This window comes from Trachymyrmex septentrionalis, unplaced genomic scaffold, assembly GCF_001594115.1.
Source record: "Trachymyrmex septentrionalis isolate Tsep2-gDNA-1 unplaced genomic scaffold, Tsep1.0 scaffold114, whole genome shotgun sequence".
Classification (NCBI taxonomy): Eukaryota; Metazoa; Arthropoda; class Insecta; order Hymenoptera; family Formicidae; genus Trachymyrmex; species Trachymyrmex septentrionalis.
In genome coordinates, this window is record NW_017304269.1 from 1,122,009 (window position 1) to 1,133,503 (window position 11,495).

At 31.4% G+C, this 11,495-nt stretch overlaps 2 protein-coding genes across 2 annotated transcripts; both read left to right on the top strand.

Annotated features, from left to right (window-relative positions):
* The first annotated feature begins 1,552 nt into the window (after positions 1-1,552).
* LOC108753097 (androglobin-like) lies at positions 1,553-2,685 on the top strand. Its single transcript, XM_018494439.1, has 3 exons — positions 1,553-1,780; positions 2,285-2,362; positions 2,464-2,685. Exons 1-3 carry the CDS (start codon positions 1,553-1,555, stop codon positions 2,683-2,685), a joined length of 528 nt encoding a protein of 175 aa, XP_018349941.1.
* Positions 2,645-8,771, top strand: LOC108753347. The gene is given in 9 exon segments (XM_018494856.1): positions 2,645-2,653; positions 2,844-3,065; positions 3,287-3,406; positions 3,506-3,720; positions 4,087-4,585; positions 4,882-6,806; positions 7,682-8,249; positions 8,444-8,472; positions 8,474-8,771. Coding segments are annotated over 8 exon segments (3,720 nt in total). The 5' UTR covers positions 2,645-2,653; positions 2,844-2,869; the 3' UTR covers positions 8,642-8,771.
* The last annotated feature ends 2,724 nt before the right edge of the window (positions 8,772-11,495 follow it).

An 11,495-nucleotide genomic window follows, 5' to 3' on the forward strand; every position in this document is an offset into this window, starting at 1 on the left:
TTAAAATTCCTGGAGAAAATTTTTTCTCAGAATTTTTCATATAATCTTATAACTTTTAGAAAATTTTTCTAATTTTTTATACAGATTGGAATACTTTTTAGAAGTGCTGAGAAAGTATACATCCTTTTAGAATTCTTCATATACACACACATGTTGAATTCTGAAATATATTTTTAAATTTCTAAGATTTCTCTTCCTATAATTTCTGAAATCTTATAAATTCTAAAAAAATTTAAAGTATATTTTTTCAAAAATTATGAAATAAAAAGTATTAAAATCTTAGAATATTTCATAATTTGTACGTATGAAAAATTCTAAGAAAAGATGTAGACTTTTTCAGTATTTTAAAATAATGTTCCAATTTGTATAAAAATTCTGAAAAAAATTTTTGCTAAGAAAGGGGAAAGAAAGTAAGCTTATTTTGATTGAATATTTCTTTTGCGTTATTGTCGCACAAATTTTTTCCGTGAAAGCATATTATCATTGTTATAGAAGTATTGACGACCGTATTGAAAATCATGTTTGACATTATTTCTAATGTGCGAAATATTAAATATTCGTTTAATTCACCTTGTTGTATTTATCTTTCGCGTTAGAGAATTAGCTTCTTCTAGTGTATTTTCAATTTGGGATATAATTTCCGAACTTCAAAAACTTGATATTTGTTATAATAAAAAATATCTATTATTAGTTTAACGGATTTTTATTTAAGGACTTAAATTAGGACTGATTAGTCGAATGTGGAGGATGTGTTTAGCAGTAGCGCTTCATCCGTTCTAATGATCAAATGTATGTATATAATTAAAAAAAATAATTTCATGCCAATTAAAACGTCGGCTTAGCGATGAGCCGAACTGCAACAACGTTGTCATTTTATGCGAAAAATTATCGATAAAAAATCTAATTTTTCGAAAAACAAAAAATTATCGATAAGAAATCTAACAATAAATTGATTCAACAAGAGTGCAAGAATAGTGATATATTAATTACCGAATCGAGATTGCTGAATATCTTCTGCTATGTTATGAAAGTATAATTGTTATGAAATTATAATTGAAAAAAAATTGTACATAAATGGATAGAACTTAGATCTTATCGGAGAAAGAACTGAAACTATTGATGAGAATATTAAATGACAAATCACATTGTTTGTAGGACTTTCATAATCCTTCGTAGAATTTCTTTTCTTTATCATTATTTCTTAAGATATTTTAGATCATTAAGATATTCTAGATATATTCTTTATCTTAATCTTTTTTGCATAACAAACATTTATTATAATGTACTATACATTGACTATATAGGTTCTTCGTATCTAATCGATATGTAACTTTTAGTTTCTAACCATCGATGAGGTATAAATACATTCCATTCTGTCCATATGATAGTGTATAATATACATATAAAGGATCAATAAAAATATATATATACTTTTTTCAGAATTGAGAGTAATATTTATAATTGATTGTCACGCCCTATAGTGCCCTACACAAATCCTTATATCTCTTGAAGATGCAGCTTTCTGCGTCCTACTTTCTATTTTTCTCGCAATATGTCAGAAAAGTCTAAACGCTTCTTTACCGCTAAGACTAATCATCATCCTGACGCGTATACTGCATACGAATGGCCGGAATGGAAGGATTCCGATTTGAATAACGAGAAATGGGAGATACCCAAAGATGGTCCAGATGGTCTATTCCTAGACGCAGAACGTGTCGCTATGCCTTGGTCTTTGGAACCTGACCGTTGGATACGAGCAAAAGATTTGGAACACTTGACTGTACTGTCACTATTTTAATTATGCACTTCAGATAACGGACATTAATTTTTTAAATTGACATATGGCTCTCTTACTTAAAAGTGACATAAAATACGTGATTTTCGAGTTATTATTGTATGTGAGTTAAATAAACATTCTATTTCATCAAACGTGAATTAACTTAACTTTATAAAAATTATCACAATTGTTACTCAAAAGGAGTAGTTAAAAAAATATCGTCAAAATTATCAAAATTTAAAAAAGATTTTTAAAAATTGTGAAACAAAAATTACAAAAATGATCATTTAATCGTTGTTAAGAATATATTCTTTTTTCCAATATTATTTGATTAGTCAGCGATTTTTTCAATTTAAAAAAATAGCTTTTTCTTTTTTTTAAGAAACTTAATTTTTTGAATTGTGTCACTTTGAAATAAGGAAGCAGTTATTAAGTTCTAATTAAACCAACACAATAAAATATTATATTAATGTACATAAATATTATAAAAACGGAAATATTCTCCAGGCTCCTCCGACTGTATACATAACGACTGTGGAACATCCTGATCTGGTTACAAACAATAAGCATCTGTTACACAGCGAGGTATTTTTTTTAACTGTAATTTAAAGTAACATTTAATGACTTACGAATTACTGCAAAACGCGACGAACAAGAACAATATTAATGACAATAGCAATTTCCAGTTTGTGAGATGGTTTGTGTCCGCTCTGACAAACTTGCAATATTGCGGTCGAGAGGGTTTAGACATTGGCGGAGAGAGTTTAAATTTCATTTGGATCGGTCGTAATAATCCCTGGTATGGTTGGATGCACGTATATTCCATGAACAAAGCTGGGAAAAACATCCAGCATCGACCCATAATAAATCCAAACGGTAGATATGACATTATATTCCATTCACAGTAGTTTAATGATAGAAATTTTCTAAATCCTTTGTTTGTATTGTTGAATTTCAGATTCAAAGATTGATAATAATTTTTCAAAAATAATATAAGTCTATCATCTGTGTATATATGCATGTCACTTTAGTTCCAATTAACAGATAATGCATAAACATCTTCTAGGAAAATATATTGTAAGATTATATTGCATGGGATGCTGGCGTCGTATCCTAGTGGACGACATCATTCCTGTGGATAAAAATGGCAAGCCTCTTTTACCATGCACTTCCAACAATTTCGAGCTATGGCCAATGCTTCTCGCCAAAGCATTGCTCAAATTGGTCTCATTAACTTGGACCAGACACCGCGAGATCGTCGACTTTCATCCAATCACTTGTTTTACAGGTGAACACAACATCCGTTTTGTTTCATTCTATTATTTTGTTTTCAATAAAATAATTAATGTAATTATTTTAGTTTAAAAAACGTTTCTTTAAACGTCGTTAATTTCTAACGACTCGTTTCAAAATCCGCTATCTGCTATGAACAAATTAATCACCATAATTAATTCTGTTGACGATTCTAAGAAAGGTTCTATAGTAATATAAATTTTAATAGTAACACAGGTTGGACCTGTTTGACAATGAATATCGCGCGTCTTACGTTGGAAGACAAATGGGATTTCCTAACGAAATATTCCGAACATTTTGAGTGGACTTCGCAAACCGCACAAGATTATATTCCAGGTGAATGTCCATTGAATGTATGTACTGTACATACATAGCGATCTATGGGCGTTTCTTCGGTTACCGCATTACGTTATTCCGGTCTATATTTCCGAATAGAAAGCTTTGCGAATATGTCCAGCGAGACAAAGAAATCCGGAGAAACTTCGCAGCCACTTGCCGCCGAACCCGGGAAACCTCAACCGATCGCCCTGTTTCTCCTCTTGGGCGACATGCGAGCACTCGGAAGCGATGCGGTGCCTGGGCTGTCACCCTGCTGGGATCACATAATTCATATTGTCCAGTCGCGTGATATTCCTCTTGATCCCAAAGATGTAAGAGCATCAAGTTTCAATTTAATGATTATCTCTTGATAGTTATCGCGATGATACTTATTATGTAAAGAAACTGAGATAGTGCAGATTTTTATGAATTCTCTGAGAAATAATAAGGAAATAATAATAATAATAAAATAATGAGTAAAGTAATTGTAAAAATAAAGAAAACATCTTATTATTAGCAGAAATAAAACTGCTAACATTCCAAACAGCTCAAAAGTTTGAAACGTGTATAAAGCTAGAATATGAGGAGAATATTATAAATACATACTAGATATATTTGTTAGACGTTTTTATTATATTCTTAGATTTTTTTGTGCGGACTGTAATTGGCTCTGATTTAAATTACTTTTTTTCCTTAAGGTAAAGCCGCCATTAGCAAAGTGGAAATTTCATCGCTGGTTAAAGTGGGCCGTTTCGCAAAATATGATCGATCTTGCTGACTACTTCGTCCCGATTCGTTATTTGAAAGTGATCAGTCCTCTCAAAGAGTGCAACAGGAGCGTTGGTCATGACGTTGCAGGAAACTTGATCTCTTCAAACGAGATCGAGCAGTCCGATAAATTTACTCGGAGAATGAGATCTCAGAGAATATCAGACTTACCCACCGCATCGGAAGAAGAAGCAAAGGAAGACGACAATCGATGGATCGACTTCAACAAAATAGCCTCATACGTGAAGGAAGTATATCTGTTTTACAAATTGGAGTACTTCCAGCAATCGATTCAAGTAACAGACGACGTGTTCAAGATAGCCGGTGAGAATCATAAACCAGAAACAGTAAAGGCTGCTTCAATAAAAGAAATTGAAAAGGAAAAAGCAAAGGCTACTTCAATAAAAGAAACTGGAAAAGAAAAAGCAGGTATACTTTTATTGAAGTTTCTGTCTAAAAGAATTCTAGAATTGTCTGGAATTTTTTTAGATAAAATTCTAGACAATATATATTGTTAATTAAAAAAAGAAGATCAAGTATACATAAATCGAAGGATTTCTTACTATAGTTTATAATTAAGATTCTTCTCTCAAAGAAATCAGATATTCACAATAATGTTGAAGATTAATTTCAAAAATAGATTAAATTTTTCTTTTTATAAAGATAACACAAAATGAGATTTCGATCCAATTTTCTTAATATTCTTTTTATTTGAAAACTTACAGACACTTACAACAATATCAGCAAGATACTAAAATCCAGATACAAACCTCTATATTTGTTTTGCGATTCTCCGAAGAAAAAATTTTTCTTAGTCAATCTTTGCGCCGCACCAAAGAAGAAGAACGATTTGCACAAAAAGAATTACTTGATCCTTGAAAAGTACAACTGGTTCTTTATATCGGATTCATCGGATCAATTGATAACTATTTCCACTATTGGCAATAAGTCAACTATTATGGAATTGGAAGCTGGCAGGCAACTTTTGCAGATTCACAGTCGTTTAGATTCAGGTCTGATGATTATTTCTTCAGATACGGATTTTTATCTTGGAGATCGAGCAACTGTGCAACAACTGATGACCTCAGAATCTGACAGAATTAAGCAGATATCGAAAATAATTAGCGATAACCTCTGTAAAGCTTATCAATCGTTTGGAACAAAGAATTACCCATCAATGTTGAAAAACTTTTATCAAAGTTACATGCCTAACTTGCAGTTTGCTTCTTTAAAAGAAAATAAAAATTTTCGGATGCTAATACATCATTTCTTTATGGAAGAACAAGTTCGGTTGATCAGGGAGATTGTTTCTGACGAAGAATTCGAAGACATTCTTCACTCTTTAAAAATATTTTTCTTAAATCCGCGTATTAGATTAGAATCTCTCGATTTAATGACAAGTCAAAATATTCTTCAAGATTTTACAATAATAGAAACTTCGAAAATACGGTTGTCTACGTCGGGCAAATGTAAGGAAGTCTTAGATCAAGCTGCAACTACGATTCAATCTTTTCTTAAGATGGCTGTTGTCAAGGGATATAAAAAACTTCACAATCCTGATCACGCTTTTCATATGCAGATTCGTGAACGACTCCTGAAGATATCCGATCTATTTGATTTGTCTCTCGCAAGTCGATTATTAAGGAACGTTATTAATCGTCATGATAGTCTGCGTGATCTGTATCCTTGTTCTGAAGACTTTATACACGTTCTAAATATTCAAGAATTCAAAGATGTCCTGAGAGACATCAGGCATGAACAGTACTTCCCGATTGTTAGACTCGTTGTAAATCCTAAGCCCAAAGAAACGGTTTTCGCGGCCTTTGAATTGCTAATCGATCTTCCTTGTTTCGCACTGCGTGTCTTCAACAACCAAAATGGACGTGAGATGACACGTCTTGTGAACCACGTTATTCCAACTCATTACGAATACCTTCCGGACGGTTACACGGTGTTCGCTTATAGCTGGAGCGATAAGCATTCTAAAGAGTTCGACTGGACAATTCGCGTGATTACCATGAAAGGTGACCCAATATTCTATCAACTAGATGAGCAGCCTTTGTCCTTAGAGATCAAACAACCAAGACTGAAAGTGGATGAATTAATCGGTATTTATATTCCGAACGCGAGAAATTGTATCTCGCGTTGTATTTTACAAACGACTTCAGAAAGAAGCATCGTTTCGATAAGATTGACAACCTCTTACAACCTAACGGAAATCAGAATAAAGGTTGTCGATGAAGATGGCAACATTTTGATTGACGTAAATGGTGATTCAACGGTATTATTACCCTTAGTGATTTTGAAACATACCACTAAAAATAAGGAAGATTATAGGATTGAGAATAATAGCCAAGATATTAATAAAGAGATGAAAAATGTAAAGAAAAAAAATTTATATTACATAGAGGCTTTTGTGCTCAACAATAGTTGGCCCCTCACGGATGTCGAGTGGAGAGTCGTGAACCAGGCAAAGATAAAGAGAGCAAAAGATATTAAAACAAAAATACAATCTGAGAATAAAGCATCATCAAAGTCAGATTTATCGACGATGAGGAAGGACACAAAGCAATTCGCGAGTGATGGCCAAGCTTTGGAACAACCGTATTGGATTCTTCAAGTCGTTACAGATTCTCAGGACGTTGTAGAGGTATGTATTTGTTTCCAGTTTATCGAGAAAACTTTTGTTTAAAGTAATTTTAAACCTACCCAACGAGAAATGACCGTCAATTACACATCAATTTGACATCAATTTGTTGAATCATTTAATCTTATTGGGTTAAAAAATCTATTAGGTTAAAAAGAAACTTAAGAACTGTGAAGAGTTATAATGCCAATAATTTTGAAATTTTTAATGCCAATAATTTTGAAATTTTTCTTCAAGATAATATTATAATTGTGAAATTGTCTAAAATAAGACAAGCATCTTTTATCTAGAAAGTTTGTCTTCAAAAAATTATTTTCTTAAAACACGAATGAAATATCTCAATGCCGTGGCTTTTATTTTATTCTGTATTAATTTCAACTTACGAGAAAATGCATCACTGCCGAATCCATCTAGTGATGATGCTGCATACTGTTTGCGAGTGAACTTTAAGTTAACTTAAATTTACTTTAAAACTCAAAAGCATTTTTTTAAATTCAGATGCAGTGGAAATAATGAAACCTTTGATTTTTTAAAGATTACTTTAAATAAGTCAGCCTTAAAATATTTCAAAGTTTTTACATCACTCTAGATTATCTAAAATTTCTTAAATAAACTCTTATAATTACCTCTAAAAATTTTAACTTCATTTAAAATAAATTTTCTCAAAGAATATAATTAAGGAAATTATATATTTAGTCATATTATTCACAAGTCATGTATTAATTTACAGATAATTTTTTAATACGTTTTTCAATACTATTATAAATCCTAAAATCTTAATTTTTTTGAAACTTTTCATGTTATGTATTTTTAGTTTTTTTTTTTAGAGGATTGATTTTTAAAAAATCATTTTTTCTTTATTTTTTTATGTTTATTAGATCTATGAAGACAAAAGTAAAGAGCAAGAAATAATATTACTGAAAGAAATGTGGTTGAAAGATCCAAGTCAAGCTGAACGTGGAAAGAATTTGCGGAAAGTCTTTTTAAATGCACAGGCCTCGAAAAGTGAATCTGACGTATTTTCGAATCAAAACGGAATACAACTGAAATTAATAGAAGACGAAGATGTGGAATTTTGTCTATCACACGCAAGACAATATAGAACCTTGAAATCACCGGAATCTTATTTACCTGCTTTGGATTTGACAAAATACATGAAAAACAAAATTACCAAATATCGATTAAAGACAAAGAGCGACGATGAAATATTAAAAAATCAATATACGGCTATCATCATCGACAATCAAATAAATGATTCTGATTACTTGAAGAATTTGGATGACCTAATGAATAAGCAACTACGGAGACACTTAAAGCACTTTGGGAAAAAGGAGAAGAATTTCTGGCAGAGAAGGTCATTCGTGGACGCTGTTTATGAAACAAGAAAGATTTACATTAATAGTTTGATAACCGAGAAAGCAAAAAATAAAACAGATCTAAAGAAGAATTAAGAAAATTCTATTTTAAAATGACGTAATAATTAATTTATTTCGTTTACAAACATTATGGTTCAATAATTAATTAATAATACATATAAAAATGACTATAAGTACTTAAATATTGAAACAAAAACTGAAACACTTTAAATAATATACACATAAAGATATATCGTATTATTGACTGTTGCAGTAAATAGAGACGTGTAGTCTTCCAGCAAGAGCCAAATGAAATGCTACTTCAAGAGCGCTGTTCACTTGAAGAGGCACACTTGTTTTGCGTTGATGACTGTCCACGATCCACCTTTTAATGACGCCTCTCTGGCTGCCCAAGAAAGAAATAACGGCGATCTCGATTTTTCATCCGGGACCAGTTCACGTAGTCTAGTAAGATTATTATGAAACTATGAGAAGAGGTGTCTACGAGAGAGGGATGCTTCTAGATGTATATACACTGAACAGTGAGCGTGATAAACAACCTCGGATACTGATGATGTAGTTATCATCAAAAATATTATCGTCTCTCTTCTAATCAGACCAATAAACGAAATTACTTTCGATTTCAGTCGGGCTGACTTTAAACTTAAAACTCCTGTTTATTAAGAACTACTATATCTCAGATTATGACATAAGAAACATACAATAAACATTTTTCCAAAATATTTTAAATTTTAATATAGAAAAATATGTTTTATGTAAAGCAACACTTACAATTAATAAAACACACTTATAAAATATACTAAAAATTTTTTTGTTAATTAATAAATAGCCATATATATCTAAAATAATCATATATACTAAATAATCATATATACTAAATATAAATACTTATACATTAATAAATAATTAATAAATAATCATATATATCAAAACAATATGACCATATATACCAAAAACAATATGAATTATGTTTATAGCTGTGACAAACTTTAATAATGTATAAAAATAAATATAACTTTTTTTCTTCCAGAAACAAAAAGATTCGATATATTTTATAAATATATTATATCGAATGCAAATGTTATTTTATTAAAAAATGTTTCTATTCAAATATAATTTGCAAGAATTCTTATTGTGTTTTCTTATCTGTGACATCACAGATACAATATTATGAGTGATGAATAAACAGAGGCCTTAATTTCAATTCCTATTATTAACTGCAATTAACTTTGCAGTTAACTTTATTTTTTTCAATCTAAATTTTAGGTGCGATTTAAGTTTTCAATTTTCTATCTCACTTAAATTTTACTTTTTAACGAAATAGTTTCTAGTCTTCGCTGTTTAAATTGTTCTAAGTTTTATATAGTTTTTTGATACAAATATTGAAACAAGTCAAGCCTGTTTATCGTACACGCTATATGTCGTGTCAGCTTACGCGCTGATTGCAAGTGCAGCTGCTACTGCATTCAGGATCAGCGTCAGCCCAGCTAGTAATCATTGCCGATCATGTTTGTGTTAGGCGATCTTGTCTGTCTGTCGCGCAGCGAATTACAATTACGGCGTATCGCTGCATCATGCAATAAGTGCTTAGGTACTTGCGCGTTGAATACTGTATATTACAATTAATAATTACAATAATTTAAAACATTAAGTAAGTATACCCTACTCAAAAAAATCACATCACAAATTTAAGTTACATAATGAAATCATGTAATTAAAACAAGTAAATTACATAACTAATTGTTCTAAATCAGTATGTGATATTTTTTTAAAATCACGTAATTAGAAAAATTACATGATATTAGAAGTAATTTTATTTTTTTCAAATTACGTATTGATTTAGAACAATCCACGTTACATGATTTATATATGTTTTAATTACATGATTTCGTTGTATAACTTTGTGATGTAATTTTTTTCAATAGAATATATTTTAGATTAAATCAATTCTGTATTTTAGATTATAAGTATAGTGCATATAATAATTTCCGTTAAACGTACTTTTTTCTTTACTTGTGATAAGTTATGTTAAGCCACGAAGTTCAAAGAAGGAGTAAAAAGAAGGAGATCAAAGGCTGTGTTCAAAAATGTCGTTCGGATGCCCCCGATGCCTTGGATTCATTACCTTGTTCTTGTTTAACATTAATGTGAAGGTATTGCACGTTGCAATACTTTTAGCATTAGCATTATGAAAGGTATTCGAGCGATGCTAAAATTTCTTGAATGTTGTTCAGGATAATATGTCCTGGATAACATTTGTTAAGATCGAGGCCACTGGAGATTATTCCTCTTATTTTCATTTTTGCACTAAAAATTCATTTTTATGGATTCCACGAGCATTGTGAGCGTTAAGTGGAACGCAGCCCTAGTCACGTCCTCTCTTTATCGTCGCGGTCCTCTGGGCATTTCATGTTGGTAAGGTCGATTTCTGTGAGGCCTTCGGTCTCACAACTCAACTTTTCTGATCTCAGTTATGTGGGACACCCTATGTATATATATATATATATATATATATAAAATAAATATAATCTTTTTTTTAATAAAATAATAAAATTATGCGTATCCAAGAGCGTCACATATGCTGATATGTATATAATTTATGTATCCAATGTTCATGGATATCAAGCATTACTGATTAAGCGGCTGAATCTACATGGATACGATACGCATCCATCACTCCGCGAGAAATAGGCTTCGACGATCCTCATCGTCGACGAAGCAGAATACGTAGATGAGGAGGCGGATTTTACCACGCGGTTCTCTCGCGTTTTATCAGGCATCTCGCGGCCTCTCGACTCGGCATACCGAGTCGCGCTCGAATACGCTTTACGCGGCCTCATTTAGTCGCGCATCTTAGTTTACTCTCCCGGCTTCTTTTCTCCCTTTATGCATGTACATACACACGAGGTTTAAGTACACTGAACGCTGTCGCGTAGCGGTGTTGCCACCCGCATATCATCAGATCCCCGACCCTGAGGATCCTGAAGAGCCATGCTAAACGTCACCAACAATGTGATTACGTAATACCGATGAAAAGAATTGATGCGCAACCAATAGATTTCACAACCACAAGGTTTGCGCTTCTTGATCCCATTAAAAATTTCAGTTTTACATTAAGGCAGACTTATCATTAAATGAGAAAAATTTGAGCTAAATTGTGTAAATTGAAATATAAGAACAATTTAATAACTTTTTTTAATTAGACATACGATTATAATACACTTTTACAAATATAATATTTTCTAATTATAATTTGTTAATAATATGATTCCCAATATCTTATTTCCATTAAAAACTTCTATTTTATATTATAATA

What these genes read in the sequence shown, in the direction of transcription:
- LOC108753097 (XM_018494439.1), top strand. Translation starts at nt 1,553, where the DNA reads ATGTCAGAAAAGTCTAAACGCTTCTTTACCGCTAAGACTAATCATCAT. An exon ending in AAGATTTGGAACACTTGACT is followed by an intron (nt 1,781 to 2,284) that starts GTACTGTCACTA and finishes AATATTCTCCAG; the next exon opens with GCTCCTCCGACTGTATACAT. An exon ending in AGCATCTGTTACACAGCGAG is followed by an intron (nt 2,363 to 2,463) that starts GTATTTTTTTTA and finishes AGCAATTTCCAG; the next exon opens with TTTGTGAGATGGTTTGTGTC.